This window comes from Poecilia reticulata, linkage group LG9, assembly GCF_000633615.1.
Source record: "Poecilia reticulata strain Guanapo linkage group LG9, Guppy_female_1.0+MT, whole genome shotgun sequence".
Taxonomy (NCBI): Eukaryota; Metazoa; Chordata; class Actinopteri; order Cyprinodontiformes; family Poeciliidae; genus Poecilia; species Poecilia reticulata.
Genome location: NC_024339.1, coordinates 16761049 through 16783133, shown reverse-complemented (window position 1 = coordinate 16783133; position 22085 = coordinate 16761049). Strand labels below are relative to the sequence as shown.

Below are 22085 nucleotides of genomic sequence, written 5' to 3'. Positions count from 1 at the left end.
ATATATTGTCTAACAACACAAAATTATCAACTAAAAATATCCTCTTTTTTTTTTTTACCAGAGGTGGGTAGTAACTAGTTACATTCACCCAGTTACATTATCTCGAGTAACTTTCTAGAAATAATTTACTTTTTGTAATAGTTTTAGTTTTATTACACTATACTTTTTACTTGAATAACATTGGTATCACTACCATTTCAATAACATTTCTCACCACTAAGTTCTGGGTGGGGCTATTTTGAGGTCAAGTGAATGAATATATATTATTCATTGTCACTGCAAGTACATCAACCTATTCTAAGATCTATGGTATATACAAGGAGTAGTTTTATAAGTTTTATATTTAAAATATTTTATTTGGAAAAGTGTTTTTTCTGCTTATTTTTCTTTTCCTTTTATAATTGTATTATTTATCTGCGTTAATGTTTCCATTTTATTATTGAAAATGCCGGTTTTCCTTGAGGGAAGTAGGCCATTTTCTATTCCTTGACGGCAGGGGGCATAGCTGAGCAGTAAACCAGACAAATTGACATCGGTTGAATAAATAGAAGAAGCGTCCATTCAGCCATTACATCCAGGCAGGTCGGAGCCGTTCAGTGGAGGACAGGTCATTAGCAACCCGACAAAATGTTATCCGTGAGAGTTGCAGCAGCTTTGGTCAGGAGCCTGCCCAGGAGAGCTGGATTTGTAAGTATTTTACTAAACAATGTACAGCTACTGTGGTAGTAGCATTAAGCATTTTTGGTATTATTTGTTGAGTTTTGTGAAGGGTACAGGCCGCTAGCTTACGCGACACTAATCCATAAAAGCGCATCTTAACGCAAGAAATCAGCTGTCGCTAATAACTTAGCCTTGTGGTGTTAATATTACTGAGCTAAACATATTTTGTCGAGTCGTCCTTGCAAAGACCCGGTCTTCGTCCTGCAACGGCTAAAGTTAGCATCCAAGCTAACACCGAGCTAACGGCTCATTCAGCCACGCTTGAAGGTCAGGAAGCCTGACAGCGCATGCCCTCTCCGCTGCGCAGCGTTTAACCTGCGCAGATCTTAGTTTTTTAATCTCACCACCAATATCCGACAGAATAATGTGAGGTTTCCCTTGGACAAGCTAATAAGTCCGCCTGTCCTTGACTGCAGGTGTCCAAGACGCTCCCGGCCGCCTGCGTGGGGGTCAACCACATCCACACACAGAGACCATGGCTGCAGAAGACAGGTGAGACAACTGCAGTTCTGTCCTTCAACATGTTGTCTACTCTATTCAAATAAACAATACTTGTGTATATATACCTAGAGAAACGCTTCATGTTTTTGTTGCAAAGTTCTTAATATAAACATTTCCGTAAGCTACAACGAAACCCTGGTTGCCAGATGCTTTGCTCCTATTCAACTTAAAATCATGGGGTTATTTGCAGTATAGTAGAAATGGACAAAGACATTTGAGGTGCCAATTTTGTCTCAGTGATCAACTGGATCATATGCAGAAAAATGGGTATTGTTTTTACCTAAATTAATTCTAAGAGCTCTCATACTTTTTGACATTCATGCACCTTGAAGTATAATTGAGATCGGATCAAATTTTCTGGTGTACTCTGATGTATAAATGGCAGAGGTGCTTTGGTCAGGCTTTTCCTGAGAAACTGATGCACAAAGAAGAAAATCCTGCATGTTCTTGAACAGAGGTGGTAGTAGTAGTATTGAAACCAATCCAAGTTTTTGTCACGCGTGTTGTTCTAAAATGAAGGCTTCATCGTTTTAAAAACTAATTCAAGATACATTTTCTTCAATGATATTTGGAGACATAAAATCAGAAAAATGTAATTTTTTATAAAAATTTTCTTTGAAAACTTTTTTCAGATATTTTTGTGAATAGTTGGAATAAATGTTCATTTGTAACGGTCCTTTTATTCAGCCAAAAATACATTGCTGTTACTATAATACATTAAAGACATCATAATATTATACCATCAAATAAAAACACATTGATTGTGCACCCTTAAAGAAAATGTTAGCTTAATTCTGAAATGATTTCCAATCCAATAATTGGCAGTAAGCTGCATTCTCATTAATAACATACCGAGTGGACTTATTTTCCTTTATTCTTTTGGTACTTAATGTTAATGCACACAAACAATATTTTGCTGTACTTTGAAAAGGTCAAAGAGTAGTAGAGACTCTCAAACTTATTGAACAGACCTCTGAATCGTTTTTCTCCTGACTGGTTCTGATGGGTAATCGAACATCAAAGGTTGAGTGCATGTGCTTTGGTGCATAAATGGGATTATTCTGCAAATTTTTTCTTTTGTTTGATTTAAACTATCTTCCACCTAAAAACCTGAAACACGTTTTTTTTTTTTTGCTTCTCTTATGTGACTAATTGTTGCCAAAAATAATTTGGATCAACAAATTTGTCTTTAGAATGAAACCTGAACTCTGTTCTTGCCTGGGAAGGACCGATCGGTGCTTCCATATATTGTTAGACGAAACATTTGTAATATTTTCTCATTCACAGGCACAGCTGAGGTCTCTTCCATCCTGGAGGAGAAGATCTTGGGTGCTGATACCTCCGCTGACCTCGAGGAGACGGGCCGCGTGCTGTCCATCGGTGACGGTATCGCCAGAGTGTACGGCCTGAGGAACGTCCAGGCTGAAGAAATGGTGGAATTCTCCTCTGGACTCAAAGTATGTTTAAAAACAAATTGATTGTTAAAAACAAAAGAAACTGTTAAAGCTGCTTTCTGCATCTGGTCTGCTGTGATTCAACAGAAGCTGAAACCAAAAAGCTTATTACTTCCTAATGGCAAAATACTAAATACGTGTGTTTGTCGTTGTAGGGCATGTCTCTGAACTTGGAGCCTGACAACGTTGGTGTCGTGGTGTTTGGTAACGACAAGCTGATCAAGGAGGGCGACGTTGTGAAGAGGACTGGAGCCATCGTGGACGTTCCTGTGGGCGAGGAGCTGCTGGGCCGCGTGGTGGATGCTCTGGGAAACGCCATTGATGGAAAGGTTAACTCAAGTTTCATAAAAACAAATAAATAGTAAAAAAAAAAAAAAAAAAAAAAACACTTTGATGGGAAAATTTGTAGATCAGTGTCAAAGTTAAATGAGTATTCTGCAGCAGATTGTTTTGGTGTTCAATTAAATTCAGTCTTCTTGAAGATTTTTCTGCCTTAGAGATGCACCGATTAGATTTTTGTCTAACTGAAATTCATTTCTGCTTTTAATTTTTTTAATCAAACAGTATTATAATTAACTTTTTTTACTTGACCTTCATTTATACAGGTTGTCTCATTTCCAAAAGAGACCTGTTTTAATAAAAACAAAATTACAAACGGCAACAAAACAAGTAATTCAGATTTGACTCGATAAATAAGCTAATAAAATCTGAGATAAAAATCTGAACAACTTTCATAAGATTTCTTAAAAGAAATTTGAGTTGTCCTAAAAGAATCAAAATGGATAGCTTCAGATCTTGCTGTAGTGTTTAACCAAGGTGTTTTTCTTCTTTCTTTTTTTTTTCAAAATTTTTTCCTCTTACTTGGATGTATTTCAACGATTGATGTTCATAGACAAAGAATCAAGGAAGTTCTTGGGTTTCTGATTCATTTCTTGAAGAGTTGAAAGCAACTCTTCCCCACTGTATTTTACACGCCAGTCAAAGGAAAATTTGTAATTTTTTTTTTATCTCTGGCCATTTTATCGGTGCACCTCTTGTATTCATAAAAAATGTAGTGTAAATTTCTGGCAGAAACATGAATAAAAGCAGCATGGTTCTCTTTTCCTCAGGGTCCTTTGGGCTCAAAGACCCGCAGGCGTGTTGGTCTGAAGGCTCCAGGTATCATCCCCCGTATCTCAGTGAGGGAGCCGATGCAAACTGGAATCAAGGCTGTGGACAGCCTGGTGCCCATCGGCCGTGGCCAGCGTGAGCTGATCATCGGAGACAGGCAGACTGGGTAACTACATTCAGAGCTCATTCAGAGAAATGCATTTATGCTCTGATGTTTCTAAACGCTGCTGGTTTTCACTTCAGCAAAACCGCCATCGCTATCGATACCATCATCAACCAGAAGCGCTTCAACGACGGAACCGACGAGAAGAAGAAGCTGTACTGCATCTACGTCGCTATTGGCCAGAAGAGGTCCACCGTGGCTCAGCTGGTGAAGAGGCTGACTGACGCCGACGCCATGAAGTACACCATCGTTGTGTCCGCCACCGCCTCTGATGCCGCTCCGCTGCAGTACCTCGCTCCTTACTCTGGCTGCTCCATGGGAGAATACTTCAGAGACAACGGCAAACACGCCCTGATCATCTACGACGATCTGTCCAAGCAGGCTAGTTCAAATGTCGAGAGGAATTAAAGCCGGGAGATTATGGCTTAATTTTTTTTTTTTCTCCTGCTTTTCTAAAAAATGAAAAGATATTTTCATAAGTTTTTATTTTAATCTTCTGAGTTGTACAGCAGCGTTGCTATAAGATTTTTTTTTTTTTTTTTTTTTTTTTACTACAAGAATATAGTTGTAATATTAACAGAATAAAGATGCAATGTTACCAAAAAAATTTTAACATTAAAATGAGAACTTTGAGTTATCAGGATTTGACGTGATCAGTTCAGTCTGCGTAGATCTTTCTTCAGAGAAGACGCAGCCGTTTGTATGATTGTTTCAAAGTCGATGATGTGATAATAGATGAAGTATTTCTATTATGTATTATCTGTAAAACCTTTACCAAAATATAACTTCACAAGATGCTCAATATTCCTCATTTGAATTTTTTGTCATGTTTGAGTTCTCATAAAATCACTAATTTATTCTTCTAATGCTACAACTTTATTCTGGTAGTACGGCTTTATTCTGATAAAAAAAAATATATTGTATCCTGGCCCTAATATTCCATTTGGTTAACCTGAATTGATGTCAGACAACGTGGCAGACTTTAGGTGTGCCAACATCACTCTGACCTATGGAAATGCATTGTTGGAGGGGAAGGAAAAAATCCAGATTTCCCAAAAATGAAAGCTTCAGAAACCCAAACAGATTTATCACTCGGCCTTAAGAGCAAATGTTGCATGTGGACTAATTTTCTCCTGATCTCTCCCACCAGGCTGTGGCCTACCGTCAGATGTCTCTGCTGCTCCGCCGCCCTCCAGGTCGTGAGGCGTACCCTGGCGACGTCTTCTACCTGCACTCCCGTCTGCTGGAGAGGGCAGCCAAGATGAACGACAACTTTGGAGGCGGCTCCCTCACCGCGCTGCCCGTCATCGAGACCCAGGCCGGAGACGTGTCTGCCTACATCCCCACAAATGTGATCTCCATCACAGACGGACAGGTCCGTATTGTTTTATATTGAAAATATTCAGTTAACAATCTCTTTATTGCAGTGTTTAATTTAGTTTTGTCCTTTTTTTTTTTTTTCTTTTTTTCCTGCAGATCTTCTTGGAGACTGAGCTGTTCTACAAGGGTATTCGTCCAGCCATCAACGTGGGTCTGTCTGTGTCCAGAGTGGGTTCTGCTGCCCAGACCAGAGCCATGAAGCAGGTCTGTCCAGTCTGTGGTTAGAACTTACCCTCATTATGTTTAATGAGAGTTGAAGCCACTAAACCCAGTCTGACTTGCCTGTAGGTGGCTGGTACCATGAAGCTGGAGTTGGCTCAGTACCGTGAGGTGGCTGCCTTCGCTCAGTTCGGTTCTGACCTGGACGCCGCCACCCAGCAGCTGCTCAACAGAGGCGTCAGGCTCACTGAGCTGCTGAAGCAGGGACAGTACTGTGAGTGTTGATGAGTCGGGATCCGTACAGTGATAAACGATATCTTACCTACAGTAGATGGCACTCTTGGCATCTTCATTTGGTATAAATCTAGATGAGTTGAACCCAGAGGACAAATTGGACGTCTGCTGTCCTAAGATGACTCGTGTCTCCACCGGGGTTTCTGTGAACACTTCCTGTTGGACCTTTAAATCTCCCTGTTTGCAATGGGCAGATAATTACACAAACCGATTGCCATAATTAACTGAGACAGCTGTGGTGCACCACCAATAAACTTCCTGTGAGAAACGTTTGCTGTCAGAGTAGCTGATTAAAAGTTAGGCTGTGTAAAAAAACTACATTTATGTTTTATTTAAGACGGTTACTGAGGAGGAAGGAAAGTCGTTACATAGTCCTTATTAGAAAAGTTATTGGTGGCACAACACCTCCTAACTCAATTTCCTGCATAACTTGATCATCTACTGTATAAATATCCACCCAATGCAGAGGTTAATTGTATGAATCAAGTTTAAACTGTCGCCTCGTTGCATCTTCAGTATGAAAATGACACCAATGCTGCATGACGGCTTCAATTTAAACTTTGCATGAGGCGATACCCGTGGCTTTCTTTATAGCAAGAACCTTTGGGTTCAATTTTTAATGAGAAATCTCAATTGAATCCCATCGTATTTGTGCATAGAAAAATATTTTGGTTGCAAAAGGATGTCTTCCACTACAATTTTTTTTTTTAAGAGTTGAGATGATTAATTTCACTAATTGGAATTAACTAATTTTCGTAATCAGTCTTTGACTGCAATATACATACTTATAAAAAGGCAATTTAATAAATACATTTAGTGCTTAAAGCAAAACATTAGAAAAAATATAAACATTTTGCATTTATGAAACACTTCGACTGTAAATATGCAGAAGTGCCATAGTTTTATCTTCACCAAGTTCAGATTGACTAAAGGAATATTGTATTATTTGACTTGAATTTCTTATTCGCATCTTTTACTACCTTTCTACTACTGTGTAAAAAGGGTCTTTTAATCTGATTAATCAATAACTAATTGGGTTCAGCCAGTATTTCTGTTGTGTAAAATGGTGCTAATATGACAAATTATAAATAATCCAATTAGAACTGAAGCTGTTTGAAAGATTTTAAGCTCTGAAGTTAAGAACAGAAAAGGAGCTAACCATTAGCTTCAGGGTCCAACTAATCTGGATTTATACTAAATGAAAACTGTTATCTACTACTGGAAAGAAACTTTTAACACCAACATGGTTAAATCCTGAATTATGCTGAAAAGTATCTGGACTGATTTATGCACTGGTGCACCTGCCTCTGTCTTGCAGCTCCCATGGCCATTGAGGAGCAGGTAGCGGTCATCTACGCCGGCGTCAGAGGACACCTGGACAAGATGGAGCCCAGCAAGATCACAAAGTTTGAGAAGGCGTTCCTGCAGCACATCCTCAGCCAGCAGCAGGACCTGCTCTCTGCAATCAAGTAAGGCTAAGCTTCTCTCTTGAATGTAAAAGTTGGTACATTCAAAATATTTGTATTAATTGATGATTAAATTTTTTCCAGGGCTGATGGAAAGATCTCGGAGGCATCAGATGCTAAACTGAAGCAGATTGTACTGAACTTCCTGTCCAGTTTTGAGTAATGATTGCACTTCTGCTGATTGTCAGTGAGCTTCTTGTCTGTGTCCTCATAATGCGTATATATGTGAACACACTGAAGGCCAAAACCTCCATGTACAGATTTCTTCTAATAAAAATGTCCAGCCCTCCTCTCCCTCCTGCTCTGCTGTGCGGCTCTTTGGTTCTTGACTGCAGCAGATTTTAATTCAGGCAGGCCAGCCAGCAACACGTGATTCTGAACATTTTGTTTCTGGTGTTCCACATTCATAAAACATGTTAACTGTAATAAGTTGTTAGAAATATATTAAAGTAGACCAGACGAGAGGGTTTAAATAAATTTTGACCGAACCTGTTCTTCACTGGTTTTACTATGATTGAGCTGTAAACCCCCCAGTTGGCCTGTGGATGGAGTAAAGGGGTAAAACATGTTTGATACCATAGTAATAAATGCCGTGACGCCGTCACAAAATATTTATTGTCCTGTCTTTTGTTTGCAGACTTCATTAAATCTTGTTAATCTAGATTTTTAAATGTAGGTTTTTATTTTATTTAACTTCAGCTGAAAGCTATATTTATGAGAGGCATTTACTGGCCACTTTGTTAGGTACACTTAGTCTATTGCTTCCTGCAAAAGATGCCAAGACTTTTAGGCATCTAGATGGAGCTAAATAGCAATACCAAGGTGAGTATTGGTATTGGAACAATTTTGTTTGTAGTTTCTCTTCTATATGTCCTGCAAATTGTTTTAATTCCCTCACCGTTTATATAGGAATTAAAGTCAAATATCAAGAGATTACATTTCTATTTTACTGTAGGATTTCTTATGTTTTATAAAGTTTGCAGTCAAAATATCTGCTGTCTTACAAATACAATGTTTAATTTGCCCCTAAAGTGGAGTTTTATCCATTCAGGCAGCTGAAAAAAATCTTGCTGGAACTCAAATATACATTTATGCAAAGATGTAGACCTGAAATTTGGATATTGGCACATGAATACATGAATATTAACTGAATAACTCTTAGGTTATATGCACATTAGACTCAGTTAACCTAAAAATAAATGTGTAGTTGAAGGTAATAAAGGAATTATGTTGTATCTATTGACTGTAACAGCAGAAGTGAGTAAGTTATAAATAATTGGGTATGTTTTTAGAAAAAAATTACTTTTAACAAGTATTTTTGCTATACTGTACTTGAGTAATTTTATTATAAAGTGTCACTACTCTGAAGTAAATTTTCTCTACCGTCTTTGAATAACTTCACTGGAGAACAAGCTTGTTTTAACCAAACAATCACCACACAAACACACTTGCAGTTTTTCTTAGTTTTTTAAGTTTTACATTGATATTTGATTTGGAAAAATGTTTATTTTGCCTGGTTTCATTTTGCGATTATTTTTATTCTGGTCTTTAAAATAAAATTTCCACATAATCTTATATTTTGGTGATATTTCTAAATATCTAATTATTGTTTTATCAGGTCTTGAGAAGCCAATTTACTAAATACCTGTTTACTTGAGGTTTTTTTTGGGGGGGGGGCAGCTACACTTGATTAAAAATATGTAGAAGTAGTGCTACTCATGCTTGGGTACAATTTTTGGGTTCTCTACCCACCTGCAAAATTGCAATATAAATATTAGCTATAGGTGAAAATATTCATTTTGGTGCATCCATATTTAATAGGCTACACATTTGTTGCTATGCAGTATAATGTCATAGTGATTATAGCACTGTAACATGGCTTTCACAACTAATGTGATCTGATTAAGGGAGTATTATGATGAAATATCCAGTAATGAATATTTAACATGATCCACGTTACATCACAGATTCATTGCCGTTAGCAATTATAGTTTTACTTCCCATCTTGTTTAGCTGTAGAATTCTTCAAAACTGTAGTATTTTATGCTGATGCTCAGCCCAGATCATCTCAGTCTGGATTCTTCTGCATTGATTCACTTTTCTCCAGCAGAATCTTTAGAAATAAATCAGATCAGGAAAATACAGACAGATCAGCAACTGTGATGCATTACTTCCCCTGAGGTGGATGGAGTCAGGGTTTGTTGTCCTATTTGTTAGTTAAAGAAGCTATTTTGAGTTAAATAGAAGCACATGAAATAATGTCACGTTCCCCAAATTATCTTCAGTAAACTTTTTTCTGTGGTCTCAAAATCTTGTGCTGAAGACTTCCTATGCAGTCTTATATATGTCCAGTAGGGGGCCTGACCCATCCATATATATATATATATATATATCTTCCGAGGTTCACATGATTGTGTTGTTACCAAAGTTTGTTTTTGAGTTGAAGTTACCAGATCAGTCTGTGGTTCTATTTACTAAAAAATTTAAATAAATACAAAAAAGATAATTTTTTGTCACTATCGGATTTTTTCTGTGAAAATGTCACCCTTTAACACGTTTCAAACTCAAGGCCCGTGGGCCATATCTGGCCCACTATAGCTATTTATGTGGCCCTTTGCTTTCCATAGGGCCACATAGATAAAATGTAGTATAACAGTTGTGGTTCAGTGTTATTTTCATCAGTCAAATCAATTCAGTTTTGATTTTTTAATAGGTAAATTTATCAACACGTTCTGACACAACAGGCCCTTTGAGAACATTAATCAACTTGATGAGGCCTGTAATGAAAATGATTTTGACATTCCTGCCTACAAGAATACAAAAAAGACTATTTGTATCAACAAAATGCGCTTGCAAGTCAGATTTGCTCCTTTCCTGAATTTTCTGGGAGCCTCAAATGGACCCTGAGCCACATGTTGGACACTCCTGATCTAAATATTTCCCCGTTCTCAGTGATTCTGCTGACATGTTCTCACTTCCTCCCTGTGGTCTGCCTGTGTCCTCCAAAACCGCCTTTTCAAGAAGAACGTGCTGTTCTTCTTTCTGTTCATTCACTTGAAATGTAACGTTAAGAACTCAGAGAGGTTTGAGTCGTGCGTTTCTCTAGCTGCATGGTTGTCTGGTGGGATAAAGTCAGACATGTGACAGAGAGTAAATGGAGCTGCTTTCACTGAGGACTATTGTTGGCGTCAGTGTGACAATAAGAGTGAGCTCTGTGCTGCTGACATACAGACAATAACAAACAATGGATTTTGAGGTGTTTTGTTTGACGATTTGTTTTCAATTCTTGAACAGAAAATGTTCAATAATTTAACAGATTCTGATTGTTACCGTCAGTAACAATCTGACAGTGTTAACACTAACAAGGGGCTATATAAAAAATAGCTATAATGTTAGTTTTAATGCTACTTTCAGTGTTTGGGTTATCACATTCACGCTACACAAACATGGAGTCTTCGTTCTCATACACTAGGTTTCTTAAAAACCTAAATGCCTGAAACAAAGTATTTATTTGAGTACATTATCATAACAAAACACTGGTTTTTCCATAATTTGTATTAGTCTTTCTACTTGCATAGGAATAATAAAAAAAATCTGCAGTAACTCTTACCCCATCTGCTTTACATTTTCCAAAGACAAAAAAACCACAAAGGTAGCAAAAAGGCCTTTTCCCCTCCTTTATTTCAAAACTTCTGAACAAAAATATACATTTTACACAATTATCCAGAAAAAGATTGTATTTAAATATATAAAATGACACCTGGAAGCTGACAGCAGGCAGCAGCTTTAAACTAAGGCAATAATCAATATAAAATATTGTATTTTTGAGTTCAGTTTCTGTTTATAACAGCGCTGGTTTCCTTAAGCGCATAATCACCAGATCTCTACAAGCCTGCTTGCAGCGTGAATACAGAGGCTCATTATATTCTTAAAAAAAAAAAGAAAAAGAATTTTCATCCAAGGTGGCAAATCAGACAAGCATGTGCTACCAGTGTCTTGCGCAGTGTGCCTGTGTCTGTACCTGAAGCTACACCAGGTAGCAGCTAAAGCCTGCAGGCTGCAGCAAATGGCACCATGTAGGTAAAGCTTGTGCGCCCTGACAGGCAGCACATAATGTATAAGGCTTGCTGTTTATTTATGGGCTTTATGTTGACACTGAGGTCCTTTTGCAACTGAGGCTGAGCAGAGGAGCGTCTCTGAGGCACCGGAGTCATTCAGTGCTGCAGTAGTGGTTGCTATTGTTGGAATTTTCCTGTAAATTGGAGTGAGGGTTCTCTTCTGCCTGCGATACCACTGGTTCTGCTGGCAGTGAAAAGAAGTTGGAGACACAAAAGACCTGCAGAAGACAGACAAAATGACAATGCATTAAACTATGTAGCCATGACTGAAATGCGAACAATTCAAGTCGACCATAACTTTTTGAATGGATCTTTACACGCTAGCCATAGCCGCGCTGCCGCAGTAGAACAATTCCGTTAACCAAATGAAACCAGATGTAGGTATTATTAATTTAGTGCGTCACAGAAAAGGGAAAAATAACGCTGAAAAACCATTAAAGTACAACTCAAACCCACTGCCTTTCCCCCCGGCCCACTCTCTGTGTCGGCTATGCTACGCATTGTCTCGTTGCTATAGCAACTGGCAACAATGCCACTTTCTGTTTCAGGATTCAACACCAAAAAATACTCAAACATTTCCCACACAAACACCACAACATTCAGTTGTATGTTTATGTTTAGTTTCCGACTAATGAATGATCACTGACGTAGATTAGCTACCACATTAAAAAAAAACATTACTCAGCGCATTAACCTTCTTCAGCGTCAGTAATTTCACACGGTGTCAAAAATAGTACCGTAATTTCCGCACTATAAGGCGCACCTAAAAACCTTCAATTTTCTCAATAGCCGACAGTGCGCCTTATATATGGACCAATATTGAGCCACAACAGGTCTAGCAGCTGTGGTAAGCAGCCGCCGACTTCATTTTCCCCCGTAGAGGAAGAAGCGCGCAGTGCATGCTGGGATTGTTGTCAGAACGTTGGTTTGTAATCTATTAATAAAGTTTGACTGACCCATCTACCGTCAAGAATCAGGTCGTCTGCAGGTCATTTAGCACCACGTTCTCCACGAACATGCTGTGCGCGAAAGGAGAATGGTGACCATCGTCCGGCCACGCCCCGGCCCAGTCACGGAAGGTTCTCCTCGCCGACTGGAGTCGGACTCTTTTGTTGACATTCCCGTTAGTGCAGCTCCATCTAGTGGATGCATAACGTAACTCCAGCATCTACTGTAGCGTCTATTCTATGCGCCTAATAATATATGCCTTATATATGAAAAAAAGTTTTAAAATAGGCCGTTCATTGAAGGTGCGCCTTATAATCCGGTGCGCCTTATAATGCAGAAAATATGGTAATTTTACTGAATGAGTGTGTGAAATATCACATGGGCATGAGCTGGTATAACTCATGGTATGAAAGAAAAAATGACTTCACTGTATTTGTCAAAAAAAAAAGCAACCACAAATGATCTTTTAGCCACTTTATGGGACACTTACTGTGAAAACCGCCACCAAACCGCCCTGCAAGAGGCCAACACACACGTCACTCCAGTGGTGTTTGTAGTCAGACACTCGGGTCAAACCCACATACACGGCAGTGGCAATCAGAAAGAACTGGAGGGTGGGACGCAGAAGCCGTGACCACTTTGACCTCATCCTGGCTTGAAGGTACAGCTGCAAGATACAGAGGAAAGAAAAATGTACAGTCACACCTTTCTCTACAGATTCCACAGTCTGTATCAATATTTGTGATACAGGTGTTCCCAAAAGCCATTATACTAGTCTTTTTTTTTTTTTAAAACATGATGAAAAAGTAAACATTTTTATGCCTCAGAGGGTTTCACTGGTTGTTTGAATACCTCACAAATGAACAGATGAGATAAACATGGCATGTAAATATCTCATTTAGTGATTATGTTCAAATTCAAAGAGAGCTTCTTTGTGTATTGTTTTGACATCTGTGCTGCATTGTTTTCCAAGCAGAACCAGTTAAGCACATGACATAAGCCAACATCATGAGTAATTTATGCAGTCAGGGTCTCATTACATTTTTCGCACAAACTCAGCCGTAGATGATGAGATTTTATTCTCGTCAATTCAGACTGTTGTGAGCTCCTTTCAGAACAAGCCGTTCTAGAGTTTCTTGTCACTTTAAATCCAAATAAGCTGTGGCTGGCCACGTCCTTCAACTCAGCATTTAAACTAGCATGTGAAAATGGCTGCAAACATACGTGCAATTTTACACAAATGTACATTTTTAAAAAAAGCAGAAGTGGAACCTCTTGCACCATTGGCAAGAATGGAACAAGTGGTTTCTGGATGAAAAGTCGACAATAAAACACTTGCCTTTCCAGCAGCCATTGTACAGCGCATACAGAGGTAAAACCAGCTGATCAAACGTTCTGGAGCTCAGCTGGGGGTGAGCTCCAGAACTTTTTTTTATTTCTTAAGCGCTTTGGCTGTTTTTAGAAGCAGTGAGCGGAGTGTTTTCAGGTTAGACAATACTTGCCTTTGCATGATAATGATTATTTTCAAGGGTTATTAAATGTATTCTGTGCCCACGCTGAGGTTAAGGATGCTGCAAAACTGCATAATGACTATGATGGGGACGCAAAAGCGTTTATTATATGTACTTACGGAAAGAAACAGCATGCAGTACATGGAGAAGGACGAGTGACCAGAATAAAAGGACAATCTACGAAGGAGAAAAAAAATTGAAGTTTAGTCACTTTTCTTTAAACACGCAGTGAAAATGAAACTATAGCACATATCTGATAGGGATAATCTGTCCTCAGATTCTGACTCTGGATTACCTGAATATTTTTACCCTGATGTGATAACAGATAAGGTGTGTGGGAGAGAGCTGGCCTGCAGCCAATCTGAACCACTTCCTCTTGCAGAGGTGCCATTATGCCTCTGTAACCACTTCCAAGTGCTCAGACTTTCCATTTGAAAAATGTCTGAACCAAACATGTTTGCTGATGTGTCCCAACCGTCTTCCTGGCTGGTTTTATTGCTGCTGCACCCTCTGCTGCCGATCGTCTCCTCAACCTTTGCAATCTGGTTCAGAGTCCTTTGGCTTCAGTTCCACATTTGGGTGTAGGCAAATTTAATTTGTTTCTCAAATTAGCTCTTCAGAATAAAGCGTCTCCCCTAGTATTTGATTTTTTTGCTTGTTTGTTTTGACTTTAATACCAGCCATAAGAAATCTAAGCATTTTGGAAACGGAACAATAAAGCAAACTGTCAACTAGAGGAAACAGCATATTTTGGTATCAATCCGATGGTAAGTAAATACATGTCCAGAATCACAGATTAATACCAATACCAATACTTTTTATTAGTTAGTTATAACATGTCAAACTTCTGACTTCTTCAGGTGTTTTTATGGCTTTTAGTTTGAAACATTTTGTTAAAACCAAGCACAGAATTTGGATAAAGTTTATAGGTGTAAACAAAATACTTTAAAAACAAGGTAAACAAAAAAAAAAATAAAGACAAATTTGTGTACATTTTTTACTAAATAAATAAAGTGCAAAGAGCAAAACAAAATCTGTTTTGAGACACCATTGAAAAGCAATCCATAAACAAAAGTTTAAAGAATGAATTTGAAACTGTTTGTTTCATGGGGGGAAATTTACCTCCTAACCACACAGTTTACAGTCTAATCTCTCATGAAATGCAAATATTTTCTTGAACTCTTATGACTTTCACACATTTGTCTCTAAAGTTGCTAAAAAAATAATTGGAAATAACCAACTGTATAACTAAATAGGACAGAATAAAAAGGTGATTTGAGCGTTCACCGACTCAAAAGATGCTTTTTCCCCCCTCATTATGTGTGTAAAAATGTAATGGCTCACAGTCAGCTGTTTACTCATCTTCATCATCTGGTAAAGGGAGGGAATCACATGTTAAATGGTAATTTTTACAAGATAAATCATCATTACCAAGCCTTGAAAATTCCCATAAAATGATTCATTGCTGAAGTATTTTTTGCAATTGAACTCGTGTTGAGTTGCTTGGAGTATTGCACAAAGGTTGATTTGTATTAGCTATTCACAATAAGAAAGAAAATATTTAATTTGAAAGAGGCAGGAGTGTATTGTTTTTTTTTTATGTCAGAGATAAAACAATTACTCAAACTGCTAATATCTACAGGTGGAATAAGGATTTTAAAGCTCAAAACAACTAGAGAAAAAGACTGATCTTGTTCATTTAGTTTAAGGATTTTACACACTTCTGACAGAAATGTGAAGAATTGATATTTACATGATAGCACATTCCCACCTTCTCAAATGAATACAATAACCGTGGATAATAAAACTAATAGTATTATTTTAGTGGTGCCATTGACAGCCACTTCTCTTTTGAATATTTTATCACCAATCAGCCAGCGAACAAAATCTTCAGATTTTCAACATCGATCGTCTTTGATCATTGATTGGCAGGAAAACGCTGAAGAAACTGATTTTTTTCTTCTTCTCTGATTTCTGATGAAAATTAGACTGTTAGGCAAACAGTGTTCAAAGATTAAATCAGAAAATTTCTTTCATTATCCGCTAGTTTCCAAATTACAATTTCTCCAAGGAATTCAAAGTCTATTTTATCTCATACTGACAAGATTTGTTTAATTAACATGATAATTTTGTACATAGTTCTTAGAGGGAAAATCACACACCAGGTTCCTCAAGGCTCAATCTGTGGACCATTTTCATCAAATGATGACCACAACATTTCCTACAATATGATTTTGTAACATTTATTCCCACCAGAGTTACCAAATTACGGTGATCCAAATATTCATGAATGGACTGGTATGGTTCACTTCAGAAAAAACATAAATTATTGTTTTTGGTTATAAAAATGTGAGGTTAGAGATCTGAACTCAGCTGGATTCGATTAGGCTAAAGACCAATGAGCATTTAAAATAAAGGCTCTACAGTTTTAAAAGTTTTCTCCATGCCAGCTCACCACAAAACTAATTTTGTTTCATACTGGAAGAATTTCCCGCTTTAAAATCTCATTTTAATCCATCTCTTTTAGTCACAGGAGAGTAAATTCAAAGGTGAAACCTCACCTGGCTTCGGTCACCTCAAAATCCTTTCCAGTGCAGGTAAAGTTCTCTATGTATCCTCCGGTTTTACAGTCGATCTGATCCCACGCCGGATTGCATGCAGCCAGGAAGTACGGCCGCAGTCGGCCGATGGAGTATTTAGCGATGTCAGTCAGAGACTGGCTGGCGGCGGCTCCAAACAAGCTGCTCCCCACGGCTTTGTAGACGCACATCACCCATTTCCTCCTCAACGACCGGTTCTTGATGTGACACATGTACACCGATATAAACTCACCGCAGATGAGCTAAAATGGAGAGAAAAAAAAAAACAAGCCGTGATGGAAAGACATCACATCATGAAAAGGAGTCAGATTTTAATCTAGATCATCTTACAACTATGAGTGTGAAGGGAATCATGACTCCGAGGAGCAGCTGGTAGGATATGGTGTCCTCTTTGTAGGGGAATCTGATGGACTCATCGTTGCAGAAGAAACCCCGCTTGAAGGGGCTGTGTCTGGGAGTGAGGATGAAAAATGGAAGTCCAACTGTGAAAACCAAAAGAGAGATAAAGAACAGGACATTAGATATTAGTCAGTTTTGAATGCCCCCAACTGAAGATCAACTTTCCTGATTGGTCCTGAGCATTTAAGGCAACACTCTTCTGATAAATGATTGAGAATTTTGGTTTAACTAACAAGAAACTGCTGGAAATTCAGGAAAAGTAAAATACAGGTCTGGAAAAAATTAAGAGAACACTGCAAAATGACCAGTTCTCTGATTTTACCCTCTATAGGTTTGTTTGAGTAAAACATTGTTCTTTTATTCTATGAACTGCTGACAACATGTCTCTGATATTCCAAGCAAAAATTTTGTATTTGCAGAAAATGAGAAATGGTCAAAATAACAAAAAAGATATAATGCTTTCAGACCTAAAATAACGCAAAGAAAATAAGTTAATGTTCATTTACAAACAACAATACTAATGTTTTAACTCAGCAATGAATATTTGGTGGAAGAACCAGGAGGTTTTCAACGGGGCTCACTGCAGTGGCTCTTCATTTTTTCCAAAGCTGTTTGTACTTTAATAGTGGAACAGCTGTGCCATCTAAACTTGTTCTTTTTCATCTGCTATTATTTTTTTCTTTCATGATCATCAAAATAATCCTAATCGGTTCACTTCTTTTTTGTGCGTCTTCTCAAACCCCCAGTCGGTCGTGGCAGATGGCCAGTTATAGTGAGCCCGGTTCTGGTTCTGCTGGAGGTTCCTTCCTGTTAAAGGGGAGATTTTCCTCTCCACTGTCGCTACATGCATGCTCAGTATGAGAGATTGCAACATACTCATCCGGGAGGAGAAACTGGATGCAATCTGCTTGGTTTCCTCAGAAACTTTTTAAGCTAATTTGAATAATTAGCTGAGCTTATTCTTTGATTACCAAGATAAATTTGAATATTTGTGTGATTGAACTGAAATTGTTTTGAGATTACATTTATTGTGAATTGGCATTATATAAATAAACTGAATTGAATTAAACTGCAGCCCAAGCTAGTTTCACCTTCAAAACCTGCTAAAAGAGACAGTAACATAATAATTTAAATGTCCTAAACAAAACAGGGAGTCAGCCATTTTGAATCAAAATAGTCTTTTTCAGATTTTGCCATATTTTAAACTCAAACTTTGACAGCTTGATATCCCATAATCCAAACTTTACATGAAGTCTTTATTTCACACTGTACTCTTCATTAAGCCTTTGCTAGCAAACAGGAAGTCTGCAATGTTTCAGCTCACCCAACTTTATCCACTTCATTAGAGAACAATTAAATCGCATCACCACTTTCTGCTTGTGATCACACTGCGAAGATGTTGCTCAAACACACTGGCTCCACATTTACCAGCGTTCAGCTTCATCACTGCTTGTGACACCAACAGGCTGCTAGGATTTACTAGAAGTTTCACAACAACAGAACCACACAGCCTGAGGTCGATTACAACAAAACAATGTTGTAACAGATGTGTAACAACCATGAAGGCCAACTGTGTCACCATGCACACAGTGAAGGGCACTTCTGACAGGATGAGACCCAGGATGTGTGATCCGACTCGAACACACATGCGCCAACATGCTTCACACTCTTCTGTTTTATCTGAATCGGTTTTTATCTGATTTAAGAAAGTTCAGACTGAAAACTCTGACGTGACATCAGGCGTTTCTCCAAGTGTGGATTCCTTCATGCTAACCGTCACTGCCGCCCAAATTACTCCATCTGCAAGGAGATCTGCACAAGCTTATGGGATTACATTTTGTTTGTTCTTTTGTAGAACCATCCACCACCATTACAAGATTGACTCTTTAGTTCCTGAAAATTATGAAGATCAGACTTTCTTTGTCATTAGCCAAAATTGATTTCTACACGCAAGTATCGGTGAAATGTTTAGTTTTGTCACGTATTCACAAAAAAACATTTAGCAGATGAAGGTACAGACATGAAAAGACAAACATATCTTTGTTTAGTTTCCATTTTTAGGATTAATCTGGGATGTTCAGCTTTAAACCTGACATGTCAACTGTGTTTCTTTGTGATAATGAAAAACCAGACCAGCTGGATTGTGCGGAGATTAAAATCACACGTTTTCTGGTTAAGTGACTTCTTAAAGCAAATGTTTCTCTGACTGTATTCATCAAAATAAAATGGGACACACGAACACCATTCAAATATTTACTTGTATAAAACTCTTAAAACATCAATTTCTTACCACCATCTATTTAGGCACCACTTTTATTAGTCTTAAAATCTCATTAAAATACATACAAGTCGCAGAAAATGGTTTTTTTATATATATACTACAGGGAGAAAATGCACTTTTACTGTAATGTTTGCTTTGGTTTCTTACTGCATTTTACAAGAATCATAATTACAGAACAAAATGTCCTGTTACGTAAACACAGGGTAAATGTAGGGACCCGTGTCTGCTTGTGGAAACAATGAGGCGTAGAGAGCAGTCAGCAACAAAGCCAACCACAAGACAGTGACTAAGCAGTGAGGAATATCCTCAGGGAAAGCTTTTCTACAGCTCTTCAAACCCTGATCTAATGAAACTAAATCAGAAACTGCAAAGGCTTGTTAGTTTTATCTCTATACCTAGTTCTACAGGATGCTTTTTCTGTGATTCTTTTCCACTCATGGAGCTAAAAATACAGATTTATGAGTGAAAAGAAAACATGCAGGGTGGGACTTTTTCCATCTTCCTGCTGAAACCTCAAACCTTCCTCTGAGTGTACAAATAGCATTTATGCAAATAACCTTACACCGAATTCCTCCTCTAGTTCTTTACTTCGGTTCTGAAGCTTTCAAAAAGTTGCAGAAAAAAAAAAAAAAAAAAAAACAGGTTTACCTACCGAGGACAAGGCAGACAACATCGAAGACGACAGGGATTCCCGAGGCTTCAAACATCTTCGCTGCTTTCGGGTTTGTGTCTTCAGTGAAAAGTTTCCTGCTGCTTTCAGGAGGAGAGACGAGGCGCAGCCTTTCTGCCGCACATGTGTCTCTATTCCAGCACACAGTTAAAACACAGCACTGTCATTGTCTCTGGAAGCGTCCGAGCCGCTGTAAATCTACCACGGAGCGTTTAGTGGGGAAGGAAAACCCAAACCCTCCAAGACGAACAGAGGGTGAAACTAAAACTAGAACTAAATAAATAAAAAACAAACAAAACCAAACAGCACCAGACAGCCGCTCACCCTTCCTGTTGCTCACCGACCATCATAACTCAGGGGGATTCCTTTTGCTCATCGGAAAATATCCTCCTGTCAGCAGATGACACATTTATCCAGATTGTCCCCGGAGCCCTTTGATTAGCGATGCCTTCAGGGGAAGCTCGGAAACCTCGTTCACCAGTGATTACTCATGGAAAAAAAATCGATCATTGTGTCAATTTTTTTTACCAATGCAGCAGTGATTATGTAGGCCCAGAAGTTCCACAATTCACTTAGAAATTAACCTTAAATGTTTGCTTGTGAAACTATCACTTACTCTAGGTAATATGTTAGAACAGAGTAAAGTTCTCTCATTGACAATACAGTGTTTACTATATATTCTTGAAGGGGCTTGTCTGGGGCTGTGTCTGGGAGTGAGTGTGCCCCAAATGGCAAACCAGGTAAAAAAAAGAAAAAAGAAAATATCTTATGAAGCTTGAGTAGAAACAATAAATCTTGCTTCATCATAAACAGTAGGTGTGTTTCTGTGTCTGATGCATATTTGCTTAAATTCTGTTTGTTCTTCAGTCTGTGAAATTACCGGCAGTGATTCGAGTATCCAGAAAATAACAAGTAACAACATAAGTAATACTTCATAATATTACTCAAGTAAAAATAAGAGGTGTGAAAAACAACTTCTAAAAGTTTTCCTCCAAAAATGATATTCAAATAAATGTATCCAAGTCTCTTTAAACACTTATACCGTTAAAATATAATATAGGTGTTTCCCAAATTAAAATTTTATGACATTTACGTAGGTTTCGGTGTTAAATTTTTTAAATAATTTATATTCAACATGGATAGCACACCTGAATTATAATGTTAATATACGTTAAATCATTGTCTTCCATTACACTTTCTTAGAATACATATTAATAGAAAACATACTAGTTTGATGTTTCTATATAGTTCAGTATATTAATTTTGTGATTTAAATTTTTTTTTTGTAGATTTGTCCATTTTAATAGGATTTTTCAGTATATTACATATAAATGTTTAGGTCAACTTTTCAATTTTCAAATGCCATACATCAGCAGCTCCCAAAAGAGCATTTTAAATCCAAATTATTCTCTCAAAAATATTACAATTATCTCTATTTAGTGACATATTCACACTATCAGATGATACTTACATTCTTATGGGAGCTTCTCCTTTCTTGTATTTGAATTTCCAAGCTGCGCTTGAAGGCACCCCATACAGAGGAAGGGGAGACGTGAGCCAGAAGCCAATCAGGTGCCAGCCTTACTGCTACGTCAGCAGTCGGCTGATGCAGGTGTGCTCCTCCCTCCACCTCGTTGATTGTCCTCAGACCGAAACTAAGACGTCAATAGATTCGCGGCAACATGTTGATCATTTGTCTCCGTTGTTTTACCTCAAAAAAGATCGAAGCAGTTTTTAAAAATAATTTTACAGATTTTAAATGTTTCAGCAAATCGTGAATTTTATTATAAGCCACAAAAGTTTGTATTATATTGTAATAATATTCTAATATTGCTTTATAAAGTGGACATTGTGCCTTTTGCAATACTGCATGTTTTCCTATGAATTTACAAAGTAATAAAATACTCTTGGTTTTTTTAGTACATGAATAATCTCCCAAAAATCTTATTTTAATTCATTATTAGCTTGATTTAAAAATATATATTACTTTTGTATCTGAAGTAAGTTAAAAGGAATCCCACCTAAACTGGGGTTTTCTGACAGATTATAAAAAAATAAAAAATATATAAACCAGAGGAAAGATAGCTAGGATAAAAAGTTTTCAAAACTCTTCAGTTTCAATTAAACTTCTGGTTTAGGTTCTGCAACACATGTATTAACACTTCCCTTTTTCTGCGTTTTTCTCCTTTATTGCAGTTGGTTTTGCTTCCTTTGTTGCATTACACTCAACAGCTCTTTTATCTGGCATCCTATTGTGAAGGTAAATGAGAGCATGACACATTTCGGCCGCTTCAGCTTTGAAAAAGAAATT

The 22085-nt window shown here is 37.7% G+C and overlaps 2 protein-coding genes across 2 annotated transcripts; one reads left to right on the top strand and one right to left on the bottom strand.

Moving 5' to 3' along the window:
- Window positions 1-554: 554 nt before the first annotated feature.
- On the top strand, window positions 555-7858 carry LOC103470111 (ATP synthase subunit alpha, mitochondrial-like). The gene is made up of 11 exons (XM_008418289.2): window positions 555-687; window positions 1137-1212; window positions 2509-2678; window positions 2831-3004; window positions 3785-3951; window positions 4029-4329; window positions 5099-5323; window positions 5425-5532; window positions 5617-5761; window positions 7100-7250; window positions 7332-7858. Exons 1-11 carry the CDS (start codon window positions 628-630, stop codon window positions 7408-7410), a joined length of 1656 nt encoding a protein of 551 aa, XP_008416511.1. The 5' UTR covers window positions 555-627; the 3' UTR covers window positions 7411-7858.
- A 3051-nt stretch (window positions 7859-10909) lies between these two features.
- LOC103470110 (phospholipid phosphatase 1-like) lies at window positions 10910-20228 on the bottom strand. The gene is made up of 7 exons (XM_008418288.2): window positions 20099-20228; window positions 19757-19905; window positions 16755-16906; window positions 16386-16666; window positions 13944-14001; window positions 12804-12980; window positions 10910-11583 (listed from the first exon to the last, which is right to left on the bottom strand). The coding sequence occupies exons 1-7, from the start codon at window positions 20122-20124 to the stop codon at window positions 11458-11460; spliced, it is 969 nt and encodes a 322-aa protein (XP_008416510.1). The 5' UTR covers window positions 20125-20228; the 3' UTR covers window positions 10910-11457.
- Between the last annotated feature and the right edge of the window lie 1857 nt (window positions 20229-22085).

Coding starts and splice junctions, on each gene's coding strand:
- LOC103470111 (XM_008418289.2), top strand. CDS start 628: ATGTTATCCGTGAGAGTTGCAGCAGCTTTGGTCAGGAGCCTGCCCAGG. Junction 688..1,136: donor TGCCCAGGAGAGCTGGATTT/GTAAGTATTTTA, acceptor CCTTGACTGCAG/GTGTCCAAGACGCTCCCGGC. Junction 5,324..5,424: donor TCTCCATCACAGACGGACAG/GTCCGTATTGTT, acceptor TTTTTCCTGCAG/ATCTTCTTGGAGACTGAGCT.
- LOC103470110 (XM_008418288.2), bottom strand. CDS start 20,124: ATGATGGTCGGTGAGCAACAGGAAGG. Junction 19,906..20,098: donor GTCGGTGAGCAACAGGAAGG/GTGAGCGGCTGT, acceptor GTGCTGGAATAG/AGACACATGTGCGGCAGAAA. Junction 12,981..13,943: donor ACTGCATGCTGTTTCTTTCC/GTAAGTACATAT, acceptor TGTATCTTGCAG/CTGTACCTTCAAGCCAGGAT.